The sequence below is a fragment of the Artibeus jamaicensis genome, unplaced genomic scaffold (assembly GCF_021234435.1).
Source record: "Artibeus jamaicensis isolate MK-2021 breed Jamaican fruit bat unplaced genomic scaffold, CSHL_Jam_final contig_685, whole genome shotgun sequence".
NCBI lineage: Eukaryota > Metazoa > Chordata > Mammalia > Chiroptera > Phyllostomidae > Artibeus > Artibeus jamaicensis.
Genome location: NW_026521924.1, coordinates 25,024,442 through 25,042,666, shown reverse-complemented (window position 1 = coordinate 25,042,666; position 18,225 = coordinate 25,024,442). Strand labels below are relative to the sequence as shown.

The 18,225-nt window shown below is 50.8% G+C and overlaps 1 protein-coding gene across 10 annotated transcripts in view; it reads right to left on the bottom strand.

Annotated features, from left to right (window-relative positions):
- LOC119063285 (cAMP-dependent protein kinase inhibitor gamma) overlaps positions 1 to 18,225 on the bottom strand; it is a 125,589-nt gene that overhangs the window by 6,303 nt on the left and 101,061 nt on the right. For 9 of the 10 annotated variants that reach the window (XM_053671018.1, XM_037164560.2, XM_037164561.2 and 6 more), the window contains one exon: positions 12,677 to 12,746. The exons of the other annotated variant lie outside the window; for it this stretch is intronic. In XM_053671018.1, coding sequence (XP_053526993.1) covers positions 12,677 to 12,746 — 70 coding nt within the window. The remainder of the gene's footprint in view (positions 1 to 12,676; positions 12,747 to 18,225) is intronic. 10 annotated transcript variants of the gene reach the window in all.

The window sequence follows — 18,225 nt, the reverse complement described above, 5'->3', positions numbered from 1 at the left end:
TATAGCAAGGGTTCTGAGATAAACTGTTAATTGAAAAATGTAGGTTGCAAAACAGGGCCTAAAATAAAACCCAGTTCTGTGGTGAAAGAGCAGATACAGGCAGAAAAAAACGCTGCCAAGTGTGATTCTTTGTGACTAAGGGGAACTTTCACTTCTAAGACTGTATCTCTGTAAAGGCAGAAGTTCTCACATGCTCAGGCTATCGTGTGATGCTTCCAGAAGGTGGCCGGTGTCGGTTGGCAGCACACACCCAGAAGCGCGCGGGCGGGTGGCTCAGTGAATCCTTTGGGGATGTGCGTGTGTACAGGAGAGAAGGGGAGGAGGAGCCGGAGGCCAGAGGGGTCAGGATGGAGAGGGGGAAGTGGGGAGAGAAAGGGAGAGGAATTTGGGGGAGGGAGAGAGGGAGGCGGGTGTGGGGAGAGGAGTGGGGCCAGAATGGAGGACTGGGACCACACTTCACAACGCCCTGCTCGGAAGGGACACCTGAAAAATAGATCAGGGCACTCAGAGATCAGGCGTGGGATACCAGGAGGCGTCCAGTAGCAGAGAAAAGAGGGTGACCTTGTGTTGTGACCCTGATCCTGCCACTGTACCTCGGGCAGGACTCTGCCCCTCGCCCTCCGGGGCTTCATTCTGACTCCAGCGATCCCCCAAGAGCTCCAGCAGAGGGCGCACCCAGCCTGCCTTGCTCTTGGCTGCCTCAGAGAAAGAGGTGGCCCAGCCTTTGTGCTTTGGCTCCTCCTCAGCAGGGAACAAACAACAACAAAAAAACCTCTGAAATCCCAGAGGCCGTTCCTTCTGCAGGTCACAGAAGCTTCACCCCTGCACTCTCCCTCTGGGTAAACTCAAAGCTTCAGAACAGGGCAATGGCAACAGCAGTAGTAACAGCATAAACATTACCATAATTCTAACACTAAGGAAAGATTTACCAGGCATTGTATGTTTTCCATACCCCACTGACTCAACTGTCCCAACAGCTCCCCGAGGTCAGTGAGGGGAGTTTACAGCCATGACTCAGAAAGGCCCAGGCGGCCCGGGCTCATCCTCCAGGCTCATCCTCCACGCTGTTCCTGCTGCCGGCAGGAAGGGGCGGGCCCCACGCAGGTCCCACCGTCTCCTGGGCACCGTTTCCTGAGCTCTTTTCCTCCCAACTAGAACACTGGCTCCATGAGAATAAGGATTTTTATTTGGATTTCTTCTTTTTTTTTAACTGTAACTTGAGGGCATGCCCATTGATTTTCTAGAGAGGGGAGGGAGGGAGAGAAACATCGAAGCAAGAAACACCAGTCGGTCGCCTCTCCCGTGTACCCCAATCTGGGAACGAACCTGCAACCTAGGCGTGTGCCCTGACTGGGAACTGAACCTGCAACCTTTTGGTTCACTGGAGGACGCTCACCTGAGCCACACCAGCCGGGGCTTTACCTGGATCTTCACCAGGCCACACTGCAAGTCCCAGTCCTGGGAGCTGAGCCAACAGGCTCCGGCGGCTCCATGCCACCCACCAGTACACAGAGCGAGACGATGCTCAATAAACATCCTCAAGGCACCTATCCATCCCTCCATCCCTCTCCTTCTGTCTGCGGGGACAACCAACCAACCCCGTTCCAGGACTGGGCAGAGGCCCTGTGCCCTAGAGCCTGCTGTGATGTTGTCGGCTGGTATCTCCAGGATCTGACACCATGGGATGAAGTTACAGGCCCCGTCTAAAGGGAACAGACATCCTGGGCCTTGGCTCCCTCCCTTGCCCGGCTGACCTTACAAGCTGCCCGGTGCAGGAAGCTGGCGCTCCTGGCGCCAAGAGGGAAGTGTGCCGGCTCAAAGCACAATCCTGGAAAACACTGGCCCGGCCAGCAAGTTCCAGCTGCATCCCCCACCCCCTCAGGGGACAGGGGCTCCGAAGGCCAGTCTGGGCCGTGTGTGTGGGGTGCAGACCCACAGCCTGAGAGCGCGGGTTCGTTCACTTTCCCTCCTTTGTATTCCTCCCTCCCTCTCTCCTCTTCAAAGCCAATAGCAAATGTGCAAATACAGAATCCGCAGAGCTGGAAATCATGTCGGAAGATGGTCATCCCAGACTGAATGAGAGTGTAAACTGTCAGGGCCCCTCTGGGGACTGACTGGGAAAGATGCAGCAAGAAACCTTGACTTTTTTCGTGTCCTTGAACCACTAAGTCTGTATGTCTGCTAAGTCAGCTTACAGGGATTTATTCTAATAATCCGAGTTGTGCATAAGGACAAATGCACAAAGATGTTCATCACAGTGTGATGTACAATAGTCAAAAACTAGAGACACCCCAACGTGCTCCTGACAGATATGTGCAATGGCCATTAATATCTTTCAAAGACATGGGGGAATGTCCGCGTATGTTGTTAAGTGAAGCAGAATCTCAATGATGTGATCGCTTACATTAACACTCAGACATGAGTGACTTAAATACTCTTTGTATTTTCTAAATTTTTACAGGGAAAACATCCGCTGTATTTCAAAGACATTTCACTTTTGAATGTGCGTGCATGTGGGGTGACACAAGACACAACAGGGAAGAGTGGGCGTGGCGGCCTCCCCGCAGATACGCCCGGAGCCGGGCGCTGCCCTGTGTCCCACCAGAGCACCTCCTGCGATGCTCATCTTCCCTCCCTTTTTCGTATTTAAAACAGAAAGCTGTTTTTGTCTTGCTTTTCTCGTTTACAAATATGAAGCACCGATCATATCGATGAAGCACCAATCATATTAAGAAAGCATTTAGTACGGCCCATTTTTGATGGGTGACACTGACAGAACTGTCCTTTGGACATCTTGTTCAAATCCTTGGACTGTTTAATGGTGCACAGACAGACGCAACTCAGCCTTCGCTCTCCTGTGCTGTCCGGTGCCGAGTGGGACAGCAGCGGAGACTTGAGCTGGCTGGCGTGTGCACGGCTATGTCTGAGGGCCTGGCCCAGAGCAGAGGCTCAGTGAACAGCTGATGGATGAGGGATGCTCTAGAACCCGGGGCAGAAAGAGCCAGGGCTGCACAGCCCTGTGTCACAGCGGTGGCCAAAGGTCCGGCTCAGCTTCTAAGCAGGAGGGTGACCCCCGACGAGTCCCTTCCTCTCTCCCAGCTTCCTTTCCCCGTCTGAACTGTGAAGGTTGAACAGTAATTGCTTAGTCTCTTCTAGTCCCGACATGCCATCCCTTCCTCTGTCCACTCATTCAGTGTTTTCTGAGCTCCTTTTACATGACAGTCACTGTGCCAAATGGGGGGGGGCGGTATACACCGAAGCCTAAAACGACAGGTACAACTTGAAAGGAGACATACACACCGACCAGGTAATGAGTCTACTGTCACAGGTTGTAATAAGCGCTATGGAAGAAGAGAACAGGGTTTTCTGAGTGTGGATGTGGCGAAGGCCCTGTGTTTGTGGAAGGCCCTCCTGAGGAGGGGACCCTGGGCTGGGATGTACAGGAAAGTTGGGTGGAGGGTGATCCGGGCAGAGCCGACAGACCATCTGGGTCGAGAGCAATCCGGCATCTCCTGTCTCAGCGACACGGTGCACAAGAGTGACACGCTCTCCCTCACCTTCATCCTCAGGAAGGTGCGGTGCCTTCCTGGGGTCTGGACTCCTGAAGGCACCTGACTGACCCTGGATGCCCTGGTCAGAACGGAAGAGCCTTCCACTCCCTCGGTGGCCCAGGGCCCCAGGCTGCGGCTCCTACAGGTGCCTGCTCGGGTGTTGCCAGGTTTCCCCGCGGAAGCTGCCTTCTCCCCCTTGGTTCTTCCCGCTCCCCCAGCTCTGCAAACCGAAGAGGCTCCGGACTCTGCCAAGAGCTACAGGATCCATTCCAAGTCTGCAGCTATCAGCCCTCAGTGCTCAGGCAGATTCCATTACGGCTCCAAATCGTTTTCCAAATATAACAGAAAGGTCATTTCCTGTTTTCTTTTCCTTTTTAAAAATTAAACATTTGCAGAGACCATACAAAAAGAAAGGAGACCGTTTTGTAGAGGACACGAAGTGCGGAGTGGGACATGGTCCGGTGGCAGAGGCCTCCTGGGGGCGGGGCAAGTGCTCTGGGAAGTTTCTCTGAGCGAAGGCAGTGCTGGGCGGAGCTGATGGAAACCCCGGGCCGCTGCGCTGGCGTTCCTCAGATTCCGCAGGAACAGCTGCTCTCTGCAACGGGCAGCCAGAGCCACTGGGTGAGCAGAGAAGTCGGGGCCCCAAACCAAGCACATTCTGGGAACCTGGGAACAGGCGGGGCAGCTGGTTCCAGCTGCTGCAGTCTGCTGGGGACTGGCACCATGCTCTGCCTGGCGCCTCAGGGGCACATTCAGCTTGAAGTCACCAGAGAGGAGCCCGTCTCCTGCCAGGACAGTACCTACTGTCCATTCGGAGAGTGGTTCCCTGGTGCGCCTTTGCCCGGAAACAGGCAGGGCCGTGGCCTGCAGGAGTGGAGGTGGGGGTGCGACCTGCCGCCCCAGTGCAGGCAGTGGGGAGCCAAGCCATGGGAGTGGTCCCGGGGAGGAGGTAATAAGGGCAGGGTGCTGCGGTCACTTCCAGACTGCCAGTCCCCAGGGACACCCTTCTGTCCCTCCAGGGGCTTCCAGACACCACAGCCCCTGGGCCTCTGCTCAAGTGCCTCCCCCATTAGGGACCAGCCCCCTCCTCTTCTGTTCATTTACTCCCTGAGATCCTTAACCTTTCCCTACAGAGGATGCGTAGACAATTCCCACACAGCCCCAGGCCTATCGTAAGAGCTTGAGATTCGAGAATCTAACTGCCTGTTTAGCAGGCCCCTCCCCTATGTCACCAGCCTGTCGAAGTTCACCTGTCAAGTCACAAGACTTCTCCCTCCCGCCTTCCCCAGCTCTGCTGGGCACCACCTGCCCAGGCTGCTCAATCAAGCTGGAAACCTGGAGTCCCCCTGGAGTCCCCCCCGCCCCACCGCCTCCTTCACCATCCCATGGAGTCCAGCAGTGGGTCCTGTCATTTCCACCTGAAAAACGGAGCCTGAATCTGCCCCTCCCCCTCCGTGGTACCTCCTGGCTCTGTGTCCCACCAGCACCCTCACGGCCGCCCTGCTTCCCCCTTGGCCTTTGCCCAAGCGCTATTCTCTACACGAGCAGTCAGGGCGATGCTCTCAGACCAGGCCTCGGGTCACGTGACTCCCTGCTTCGTTCAACCTCGGATGCTCTTCCATCCACATCTGGCGAAGTTCAAAGTGCACGCCAGCCCCTGAAATCCTGCATGGCTCTGGCCTGCCCTCCTCTGTGACCCTCTGCCTCATTTTCTCTCTCTTCTTGGCCCATTCTGCTCTGAGCAAGCCGGCCCCTCTCTAACTCCTCAAAGTAGCTAAGCTCTTCCTGCCTCCGGGCTTCCACGAGCCTGTTCCCTCTGCCTAGAACATGCTCTGCCATCCTGCTCTTTACAGAGCCTCATCTGTGGATTCCAGGGCCTGACCTTTTCACGTTTTCCTGCTCCCGGACCCCGGCATGGGGGATCTACAGGGGGCGAAGCCTCCAGAATCCCTCTGCCCACCACTACGGCATGCCGGGAAGGCCTGGCTGGAGTCTTCCGAGGGGCGGTGGGCGCAACAAGGACGGCGGGGTCGCCCCACCTTCTGCCCTGACAGCTCAGCAACTCGCCTGCCTGCTGATTCCTCTGCTGTGAAACAGGGGTGTCACAATGGCCTTGAAAGGGGGCTGGGGAGTGACCCAGCACCCATGGAGCCTCACCGAGTGCCAGGCTGCACCGAGCACCTACAGGCAAGACCTCGACTCCACAGCAACTCCAGGAGCAGGACGCGTCCTCGTTCCTGTCCTCATTCCCATCCTTTAGAAGAGGGCACTAAGGCACAGAGAGGTAGGCATCTTGCTCAAGGTCATGTACACACTGAGTCTGGAGCAGGGTCGAGGGCTTGGAGATGAATTAGCATCATCCCTAGCATGTAATTAGGGTCTCTTAAAAAATGTCCATTCCCTCCTCTCCCCTTCTCTCTCCTCTATCCCCAACCTTATAATAAGGCATCCGGAAGGAAGAACAAGAAAGCAGTTAAAGTCCCAAGAAAACATTTCATAACACGCGTGGAAACGTGTACCCAGCTGTGTTTCACCCTCGCTCGAGCAAAATTCTGTTTAGAATGTTCAGAACCTTGTTAGTGGTGTTGGCATCTCTGAATTCTGCCACCAAATTCTATTTTTTGTCTAACTTCACAGCAGTGGTAAAAATCATTCTTTGGGGTACGAATTTCACAGCTCTGACATATCCCCCCCCCCCCACAGCTATGTCTCCCCTGTGGCGGGGCAGGGGCAGGGGCACAGGTCTGCAGTCCCTGCAGTCCCTGACGGCCTGCACTCCCACGAGGGCTCCGGAAGGGCCGGCCGGATCTGGAAGGCGTGGTTCCCAGAGACCAGCGTCCCCACCGCAGCAGTATGGTGGGCGGGGGGCAGGGAGGGAAACTGAGGTTGTTTCCAAGCAGGATGGCCGAAGTCCAGGGCCTGTCTGGGCTGCGAGAAGAAAAGGGGGCTCTCCTTTGTTCCCACTCATGCCCAATCCACAGAGTCACCTGACCGGCCAGAGCTGGACACCGGCACTGAGATGCCCAGCACGTTCCTTCACTCCTCCTTGCTCATTCAGTCCTTACTAAGGAGGGACCTGTCCAGCAACGACCCTGAAGGCACCTTCAGAGGCACTATGCTAATTTGACCCTCCCAAGAAAGAGCCTACGTGGCTTAGAGAGGTGGCGAGAGTCACCCATGGTCCTCTGACCAGTCAGTGACCAAGTCAGGGCTTGAGTCTGCGTTTCTGAGTTCCTGATTCAGGGCACCTTCTTCAGGACGATGCGTCCTGGTGATGGCTGTGCCCGGATGTGGGTGGGACAGCATCTGCCCTGTCCCCAGCGGAGAGCTGTTCTGTTCCCAACTTCCCTGCCTCTCTGGCTTTGCTCAGCTCACACGGCTGCCCCCTCCTGGGTCAAATAAGGCCACATCCTGTAACAATGGGGTGACGGCTTTCAGAGGGATTTGCTAAGCACCACCACAGCGCCTAATAAATGTTTTTCCTAAAGGAACAAGCGGACGACCGCGTGAGCCCCGAGAGAGAAACACTGAGTCTGCCGACAGGAAGCGGCTCTAGAGAACTGTGGTCACATGGCCTCTGAGTGCCCGGGGGGTCCTGCCTGTGCTGCCCCCCGAGTCTCCGAGGGTGACGGCATCTTCGTGAGCACCCTTCCCATCAACAGCCACAGCACGGTCGGGACAGAGACCAAGGTGGCGGCTCAGGCGACAAAAAGACCCTGCACTGAACCTCCACTGGTCCTGACGCCAGTGGGGAAATTCGTGCCCACGAAACCTTCATCGTTTTACGAGACGTTCCCGGAGAAAAGCCTATTTGACGGGTGATGCTGACGAATGAAAACAGAAAAAAACTCATCTCTTGCTTATGTCAATCCCAAATTTGAGCTCGTAGCTTCTTAGCTAATAAAACCATTTATAAAAACACACTGGGTCAAATCTGATTTGTCTAATGAATCCTTAGGGAATGGCTCACTCCAGACGACCAAGATTCCCACACTGCTAACTCTTTCTTTCCAGGACCAAAACTTCATCTGGAGACCTCTGGCCGTACGGCTCAGGTGGCTGGAGCGTTGTCCCATAACCAAAGGGCTGCGGGTTCAACTGCTGGTCAGGGCTCCTGCCTGTGTTGCAGGTTTGACCCCCACCCGAGGCACACGCAACCCTGATCTGAGAGCACACGGGAGGCAACCAGCTCGTGTCTCTCTCTGCCTCGCGTCCGTGTTTTTCTCTCTCTCCCTTCCTCTCTCTCTAGAAACAATGAAATAAAATGTCCTTGGGTGAGGACAAAAAAAATGTAAGGTGGGGGGAGAAAACCTTATCTGGAGGAAGTAGACAGGTGGTTGCCTAGGACTGGGGAGGGTTGGGGGACGGGAGGGTGATGACGAAGGGCACGCGGCGTCTTCTTGGGGTGACGGCGACGCTCCTACACTAACTACGGTGACGGGTGCACAACTCTGGCAACACATGAAGGCCACTGAACTGCACGGTTTTTTAGTTATGTATTTCAGAGAGAGGAAGAAAGAGGGGGAGAGACAGGGAGGGAAAGATCGATGGTGTGGGAGAAACATGGATCAGCTGCCTTTCGCACGCCCCCAACCCCGGACCTGGCCAGCAACCCAGGCATGTGGCCTGACTGGGAATGGAACTGGTGACCTTTAAGTTCACAGGCCAGTGCTCAATCCGCTGAACCACACCAGCCAGGGTGAACTGTACACTTTAAATGAGTGAATTGTATGGTATGTGAATTATACCTCAATAAAGCCTTAAAAAAAACCTCATTTGAATTATAATGGAAAAAAATTCTCCTCTATCACACTAATGCCTTAAGGTACTAACCCACTAACCTTTTTTTAACTGAATTGGGGTGACACTGGTTAATAAAACTACATAGGAATTAGACAACTCTGTAATACACTGTCTGCATCCTGCACTGTGCATACCGCCCGAAGTCTCCTTCCCTCACCTTGTACCCTCCGCCCCCCTTCCACCTCCCCCAGCCCTTCCTCGGTGATTTCGATCCCTGCTGTAAGTGCAGCCTTTTGAAACCAGCTACAACGCAGCGCTGTGCGCGGTGTCGTACTATACGGGGCTGTTTTTCCGACACTAAACGGCCCTCTATTTTTTCCGCTCGCTTTACTTTCTTCTAAAAATGCCCTTTAGTTTTAAAGTTTGCTGGTGACGCTCCTGTGCTTGGGTCATAAAGCACCTGTGTCCTCCCCGGAGAATTCCTGGATCTCTCTGTGCCTTGGTGTCTCCGTACGTAACGCGACAGAACCAACCTCGCCAGAGGTCTGCGAGGGTTAAATGAGGTCAAATGTACAAAGCAGCTGACGCTGCTCTCGGCGGGGAAACCCGGACTGACCTCCGCCCTCACCACTGTTCTTGCTGCTGTCGGAGGAGTCGCCTGGAGCGGCCCTTCTGAGCTACGGACCCCAAACCCGAACACGGTGCGTTTGGCACCCCTGGTGCACTTGGTGAGATGGAACGGGCCAGGGGCACGATGGCACGACTGGACGTGGGGAACACCCACGGGGTGACTGTGAGCTGTAGTGACACTAGGTAATTTGTCCTAGTTCACCGCTGAACAGGAAACCCCAGAGGCCTGGCTGGGCCTCCCATAATCCCGGAGTCTGACAGGCTGGCGCCCAAGGGTGCGCACGCCGTGGCTCTCTGCAGACCAGGGTTCTTCGAGCTCAGAGCTCACATGCTCATCCGGCCATCTGAGGAAAGCTATGTCCAGTGTGTGTGTCAGACAAAACTGTGCTCGTGGTTACAGGGGGGCTCCTAGATCCCAGGAGCCAACCACGGAGCCTTGGTTAAAAACCCCAGCCACACATCGTCCCGATACACGAAGGTTGTGGGTTTGATCCCCAGTCAAGGCGTAAGAATCAACCAATGAATAATGAATACATAACTAAGTGGAACAACAAGCTAATGTTTCTTTCTTTCTAAATCAACTTAAGAAAACAGAACAAAACAAACAGCTTTAGGCTTTTTACAACCCCCGCGTTCTCAAGGTTCAGGGGGTCTGGTGGCAGATGTTCCCACAGCAGCTGGAACAGAAGGCCCTTTGGAGGCCTGCCCTCCTGTGCTGGCCGAGGCTGGACAAACAGGCCTGGGAGCAGACTGCCGCGTCCCAGTGACTGCCAACATCTGCATCCAGGGGATTCCCAGGGGCACTGAGTCAGAACAGGACACAAGCCTGGTGGCTTGGACGCTACTGTGGGGCGGGGCCCGGAGGCAGCCGGGGAGTCCCAGCCCCAGAGCCGCTGCCTGCCAGACGAGACTTGGCCCTGCCCGTGGAGAGGAAGACTCTCAGGAGAGGTGTGGGAGGAAGGCCAGGCCGTGAGAGGGAGCTCGCTTGAAGGACCGGATCGGAAAGCCCCCAAACTCCCGGGACTAGCAGGACTCCAGCAGAGAAACAAAGGCTGGAGATTCCACCCTAACTGCAAGGAGCCAGAGCTGAAAGGGGGTGGTTGAGTTGGGGTACAGGGAGGCGGCTGAAGCTTCGGTCGGAGACTGCTAGAAACTGCTCACTTACGCCAGAATCATTTAGATCCCGTGAAAATATGAGCGCTGCCACCCAAGGCAGCCCCACTTCCAGGCCAGGCATGTTCCAGGAACTGCGTTTTGCTCCCAACCGGAGGGGCACCTCTCCTCATCAGCCCACGGGGCAGTGCTTGTTTCTACGGCTGGGCTTGGCCTGCTTTGGTTCTCCTACCGCAGAGGTCACACTGCCAGGACGTGCCCTAGTCTTCGCAAAAGTAGCTTTACAGCAAACCACGGGTGGACAGGGAGGCGGGTAGACAGGGAGGCTGACATCATACCCAAATTTGCTAAAACCCCGTGTGTGATTCCATCCACTTAAGTAGATGGCTAAAGAAACTGTTCTCTTTTAAGCCACCAGAGGTACAGTGTTTTCCTAACGCTATAAAGAAAATGTAAACAGAGTTCCAGCCAAGATGGAGGCGTAGGTGGAAACACTGTGCCTCCTTGCACAACCAAAATTAAAGACAACAAGGATTTAGAAACAAAAACACAACCAGAAGAGACAGAAAACTGAACTGTACCAAAATCCAACCACCATTCATCCAGACCGGTAAGAGAGGCGGAGTCAATGGCCAGTGGAGGGAGAGGGGTCAAGGCAGGAAAACAGTGGCTGGCGAATCCAAGCGCACAGGTGGCGGCTGGCAGACCCCAGGCTCGGGGAGGCAACGAGCAGACCCAGTGAGGCACACAAGGCGGCTGGCTGACAGCAGTCACACATTCGCATGTAGATAAAGCAGGCAAAAACTGGCAGTGAGACAGACTGCACACCCAGGGCCCCAGAGCCAGGAAACAAAGCCTAAAAGCACTGGTTGAAAACACTTGTGGGGGTTGAGGTGCCAGGAGAGACTCCCAGCCTCACAGGAGAGTTTGCTGGAGAGACCCACAGGGTCTTAGAATGTGCACAAGTCCACCCACCCAGGAACCAGCACTAGAAGGGTCCAATTTGCTTGTGGGAAGCGGCATAAGGGACTGCAATCTGAGAGAGTGGAAAAAATGCCGTTGCCCCTCTCTGACCCCACCCCACATATAGCATCACAACCCAGAGACATGGGTTGCCCTGCCCTGGTGAACACCTAAGGCTCCGCCCCTCACTATATAACAGGCACAACCAGACCCACCCCCCCACCCCACCCCCGCAAAAGTGGCTCAAACGGAAGAACAGATCAAAGCCCCAGAGCCAATACATCTAAGCGACCAAGAGATAGCCAACATATCAGATACATAGTTCAAAACACTGGTGATCAGGATGCTCACAGAACTGGTTGATTTGGGTTGCAAACTAGATTAAAAAATGAAGGCTACACTAAGTGAAATGAAGGAAAATGCATAGGAAACCAATAGTGATGGAAAGGAAACTGGGACTCAAATCAATGGAGTGGACCAGAAGGAAGAAAGAAACAACCAAACAGAAAAGAATAAAGAAATGAGAATTCAAAAAAACAAGGAGAGGCTTAGGAACCCCCAAGGACATCTTTAAACATTCCAACATCCAAATTATAGGGGTACCAGAAGGGGAAGAGGAATAGCAACACGTGGAAAACTTATTTGAACAAATAATAAAGGAGAACTTCCCCAATCTGGTGAAGGAAATACACTTCCAGGAAGTCCAGAGAGTCCCAAGAAGGTGTACCCAAGGAGGAACACACCAAGACACATCATAATTACATCAGCCAAGATTAAAATGAAAGACAGAATCCTAGAAGCAGCAAGAGATAAGGGGACAGTCACCTACAAAGGAGTTCCCATCAGACTGTCAGCTGATTTCTCAAAAGACACCTTACGGGCAAGAAGGGGCTGGAAAGAAGTATTCCAAGTCATGAAATCCAAAGACCTACATCTAAGATTGATCTATCCAGCAAAGCTTTCATTTAGAATGGAAGGACAGATAAAGTGCTTCTCATATAAGGTCAAATTCAAAGAGCTCATCATCACCAAGCCCTCATTATATGAAATGTTAAAGGGACTTATCTAAGAAAAAGAAGATAAAAAAGATGAACAGTGAAAGGACAGCAAACTCACAGTTATTAACAATCACACCTAAAACAAAAGCAAACTAACTGGACAGCTAGATCAGGAGCAGAACCATAGAAATGAAGATCACATAGAGGGTTAGCAACAGGGGAGTGGGAGGAGGAGAAGGAGGGAGAAGGTACAGAAAATAAGTTGCATAGACAGTAGATAGAAAATAGGGGGGAGGGCAAGAATAGTAGGGGAAATATAGAATCTAAAGAACTTGAGACGCGTGTTCATGAACTAAAGAGGGGGAATGGTGGGGGAGGGTGTGTGCAGGGTGGAGGGGAATGAAGGAGGGAAATAGAACTGTAATGGCATAATTAATAAAATATATTTTAAAAAATAAAATGTCATTAAAAAAAGAAACTGTAAATAAATCACAGCTGTAAAATTGCAGTGTGATACCGACTTCTGAAAAGGGATACCCTGCCCTTTCTTCATGGGGCCAAAATTCCCCTCTAACTTCATTCGGAACCTCATCTTGTCTTTCTTCGAGCAGAAATCAAGGTGTGCAGGCAAACCCCCACGGTGCCGCGTGGGGTGGTGTGAACGACGGGACCACCCACCTGGTCTAGTTTCCTTTTCCTGCTCGCATCTCTTCCGGTTTCCCGCTGTCCACTGGTCAGTGCGCAAGTTCTGAGGGACCAAAAGAAAAGAAAATGAGAGCCAGTGACGCCCCAGCGCGGTGAACAGAAACAGCCTCTTGGGAAGACCAGGGAACGACGTCTGAACACCGTAAATGTGGACACCCTCCGGGTCAGTCAGACATCCAGCCAATTGTACTACAGGTGGGGTCACGTGAGTGAAAGGATGTTCAGTAAAACACACTGTGTAATGACAGAAAACAGAGGAAAGAACTGCAATGCAGAGAGGAAAGACACATCGGGGCGCATCAATATGATGAGAGAGAATCCAGCCACTGCAGAGAATGGGAGCGATTTCGTTGTGCTGACGTGGAGAGATGTACGTGCTGTACGGTTAAAAGGTAATATAAGATGGTGTAACTTACCACTTTTTAATAAAAGTACGAGCATGTTTGTGCTTAGAAAACAGCATGGCGCCGCGCAGATACACTTTTTCTGTAGCTACACAGAAAACGGCCAACAGTGAACTGCAAACTTGGCCCTGAGACCTGGAGACAATTGGGGGGAAGAAACGAAAGACTTCCCCGTTTTACTTTAACTTTTTCTGTTTTGGCTGAAAACTCTTAAAGAGGCATAAATGACTTCCATAATTGTTAAACAAGATGTCTATCTAAAATTATAAAATAGCAGGAGGGAGGGCAAAAGACACGTCCAAAGACCGAGCAAGTTCACCAGAGACTCAGAACATTTGCCAATAGAAGGGAAACGGAACACAGAATAAGTGAGATTTCAGAATCAACAGCAAACAAAGGAATCAGTAACTGCTCGCGAATTTAAAGGAACACTGACTAAGTAAAGCGCAGCTGACGAAGAAACAAAGACAAGTCCGACGGCTTTACGTATTTCACAGCGAGGATACTGAGGACAGGAGAGAGAAAAAGCGCAGTCACAGCTTTTTAAGGATCTTGATTATTCAGGACAAACACAGAAATATTGTTTTACTTTACACAAAATATTGATGAGGCATATTGAAATTTTAAAGGTAAAATAACAAAATGTTAAAACAGAATGCAGCCCTGGCTGTTATGCCTCAGTGGACCGAGTGAGGGCCTGCAAACCCATGGGTTACTGGTTCGATTCCCACTCAGGGCACATGCCTAGGCTGCAGGCCAGGTCCCCAGTAGGGGGTGAGTGAGAGTCAACCACACATTGATGTTTCTCTCCCCCTTTCTCCCTTCCTTCTCCTTCCTCTAAAAATAAATAAATAAAATCTTAAAAAAAATAGAATGCATACATTCCAAACCAGCTAGCATGTTCTAGGCAGAAAAGGCTAATTACCCCAAAATGTCAATCCTTCCAAGATTACTACATAATTTTAATTAAATTTCAATAAGACTACTAATAGTATTTTTGAAGGGGAAAATGGATACGATTAAAGTTCATATGGAATAATAAGTCAACAAAGGAAATGAAATTATAAAAAATAAGTATCTGTGGGGTTTATTTTATGAAAAAATAAAAACTATAAAGACATTATAATATAAAACATAAAAACAGACAAAAATGTCTATGACCTACAACAGCAAGTCCAGATATAGACACGTGAATGACCTCCTTTATGACAAAGGTGGGACCTCAGTGCAAAGCAGGAAAGACGGCATGTGTAACAAATGGCACCGGCGCCTCTAGAACAAACCCACTTCTGTGTATAAACTACCACTTCTTGCTGTGTATAAATAGGAATTCCACAGGGATTGAGGGTTCCAAATTAAAAGCCATAAAAATATTAGAAGAACATTTAGGAAAATATTTGTATAACTTGAGTTGGAGAAATTATTCTTAAACAAGGTGAGAAATCAGACACTATGAAGAAAAAAAATCAAAACTAGGCATTTTACAATAAAAAAATAAAAATTTTCTGCCTGGGCCGGGTGGCTCAGTTGGCTGGAACATTGTCCTGATGTTTCTCTCCCCCCCCCCCCCAACACCTTCCTTTCTCTCTCAAATCCGAACATATTCTCAGGTGAGAGTTTTTTCGAAAAATTTTTTTATAAATGCAGTAGAAAAATGTAATAAGCAGATAATAGATTAGGAAAAATGGTTGCAATGCATCTGGAATCCTTGAGATTTTACACACACACACACACACACACACACACACACACACCTCCCACAACTTGAGAGAAAAGGCAAACAATTACTAAGAAAAATGTGTGAAGGAAACTCACAGAAGAGTTAATGAAATGGCCAATGAACAAGAAGGCAAGTCCAATCTCACCAGTAAGAATATACAAAGTAAACAACTGCCCCCACCCTCTCAGCTTGGTCACAAAATAAAACAACGGAGATGAAGGGAGGGAAGGGAGAGGGCTGATGAGTGGGAGGGAGGGTGAAGGGAAAGAGTCACATTGGTAAAGATTTGGGGAAATGGAAATACTAATATATATTTGGGGAGAGTGTAAATGAAGACTTCTTTGTAAAGTAGGACGATGTTATCTACTAAAGTGTTAAGTACACATACCCTTCGATGCAGAAATATTATTCTTGAAAATGTAACCTATAAAAATAAAAGCACCAATAGAGGGTTTATATGTAAAGATATTGAATGCAACAATATTTCTGGCAGAAAAAAACACAACAGGTAACGACCCGAGTACCTGTCCAGGTGAAACGGCTGAATATGTCGTGGTGCCTCTGGGTCCCCAGCCCGAAGGTCACGGAAAAAGGGAATCAGAGTTACACCTGCCTGGGATGTATTTTTATGGGAAAAATACACCGCAAAATAGTAAAGTATGACGCCACTCTGACAAAACAGCCACGTACTCACACAGACCCTGCACTACCTGCACTACCTGCACAGGAGCTGGGAGCGGGCGCGGCAGACACACACCGAACTGGTAACACCGTCACCGCAGAGGGTAGAAATGGGGACCCGAGGGGGGAGGGAGACTGTAACTTTTTCTTCGTAAAGCTCCCAATTTTTAATTATTGTATTTTGCGGTGTATAATGCACACTTTTTGGCCCACATTTTTGAGGGAAAAATAAGGATGTGCATTATACATGGGCAATACTAATTCTGTATCTGTATAAATGTTTTTAATGTTTATTTATGCTTATGCATTAAAAGTGTAACTCCAGAAAGCAATAATGATATCCATGTGCAAAATAATACCCTGCAATATCATCACTGGTATCTAAATATAAATAAATTAAAAATTGAATTAAAAAATTGAAAGATTTTCCCCTGAAAGCTGGGGCCCGAACCGTGAGCGTGCGTCACAGACGGGAGCACGACAGAACACGTGGGATCCCATTACACACGGCTAAGTACAGTAGTAAGCACGGACACTGTATCGCTTTGGGGAAAAGTAAACCAGTAACAAGGAGAGACATGAGAGCAGAGAAAGAACGCCAGAAAACCACGTTGCACACCACACACCTACCTCTGCATGGGGCAGTGACTGCAGCTACTGTCACTTTTTCTTTTGGTCAAAACAAAACGATTTATTAAAAAAAACTCTATGGAGTAAAAAAGTGCACTTTATTTCCTAAGCAGTTACGCCTCTTGTTTTTTAATTTTTATTTATCAATTTGAGAGATGGGGGAATGGGGGGGGAGACTGATTTGTTGTTCCACTTAGTTACGCACTCATTGGTTGATTGTTGCATTTGCCCTGATCAGGGTTCGAACCTGCAGCCTTGGCATATTGGGACAAATACGTAGCCACCTGAGCTAGTTGGCCAGGGCTATGTCTCTTATTTTAAAAGGGGAAAAGTTAAGTAAAAAGAGTTTCTCCCTTTAAAAATCCAAAAGATAGCCTAAAGGTTTGGCTTGAAATTTCCCTGTGGAGGTGGGGCGCGGGCTGGTTTTGTGCTGGTGACTGCTGGCAGCGGCTCTGTGCCCTGCACTGCCTTCCTCCCTTGAATCCACCGAACCCGCCCCTGGGAGGGAGGGACGCCCTGGAAACCGCAGCGCCTCCGCTCCCTCTTGGTCTCCAAGCAGATGCTTGGGTTCCTGTATCAGTTGGGTCCTGGAACTTAGAGATGGGAAGTGCATTGTTTTGCAAGCCATTTCAGTATTATTATTTTTTTTAAATATGTTTATTGATTTGAGAGGGGGGGAGAAACATCAACTGGTTGTCTCCCACATGAGCCCAACCGGGGACTGAACCCACTCCCCAGGTATGCGCCCTGACCAGGAATCAAACCCCCGACCTTCTGGTTATGGGATGATGCTCCAACCAACAGCCACACCGGCCAGGGCTGAAACCACTTCGGACGGAAGGAAGAGGGAGCGGAAAGGTTTAGCCCGGTGGATAGAATAAAAGAACAGAATCGCATTTATAACAAGCTTTTGAAGGAGAGCTACCTATGCTGAACCTGCCATTTCAGTTATCTGGAAGGTACATTGTTGTTGTTTTTTTTAAAGATTTTATTTATTCAGTTTTAGAGAGAGGAGGGAGGGAGGAAGACAGGGAAAGAAACATGGATCGGCTGCCTCTCACACCAGCCCAACCAGGGACCTGGCCCACAACCCGGGCATGTGCCCTAACAGGGCACCGATGACCGTTCTGGTGGCAGGATGACAACCAGCCCCCCACCGCCACCCCGGACACACCAGTCAGCGCTGGAAGGCACCTTCCGAGTCCTTCCCCGGTGGGTGCTCTGTTTCTAACTCCTATTGTTTCGTTTCGCTGAAATAATAAGGACACCTCGTATTTCTACAGCACTTCCTATCTTTACAACCGCCCTGGGATGGGGTCAGTATCTATCATCCCCATTTACAGATGAAATGAGGCCCAGAAAAGTTAAGGACCTTTTTAGGTCACACAGCAAGCTGGAAACAGCTGCAACACAAACTTGGTTCTCCAAGCCTCGAGTCCAACAGAAAGCTCAAGTCTGGCATTGCAGAGAAAGAGGAACCGCAGGCAAGTCAATGAGTAAAAACAGGCTCTTGGGAGGAGCCAATTCTTCCAGCCCCTTGTGGAAAAGTTCTAACCTAGGAGTGGTACTCGATGCCACGTGACAAGGCACTCTTGCCCACGCACGGGGGACACAGCTGCTGCACCAGGGAAGGACAATCCCCTGCATCGCTGGGCCGTGCCCTGTCCTCTTAACCACCACCCCCAACCTTCACCCATTTCCCTCCTCCCTTCCCCTCTGTGCTTCAGCCACACTGGCCTCTCAGTTTCCCCATCGTTCCCCCATGCTTTCCTGCCTTGGGCCCTTTCCCAAGTGCACCTCCCTCAGCCTGGACTCTTCCTCCCGCCTCCCTCCCGCCTGAGCTCCTGGCAGAACCGACTCTTTGCCTGGGTTCAAACAGCACCTTTTCAAGCCAGCTCGCCCTGGCTGCACGCTCCTCCTCATCCATCGCTCACTCACCCTGTGGGCTTCACGTGAGGAAGGACCTGGCCTGCTTTATTGTAATACTGTCTACCTATCAATTTGCCTCGTACTTGGCAGATTAGATGCTCAATAAATATTGAATAAATACATGAAAATTTACTGAAGTGAACTGAAGGTTCATCTCG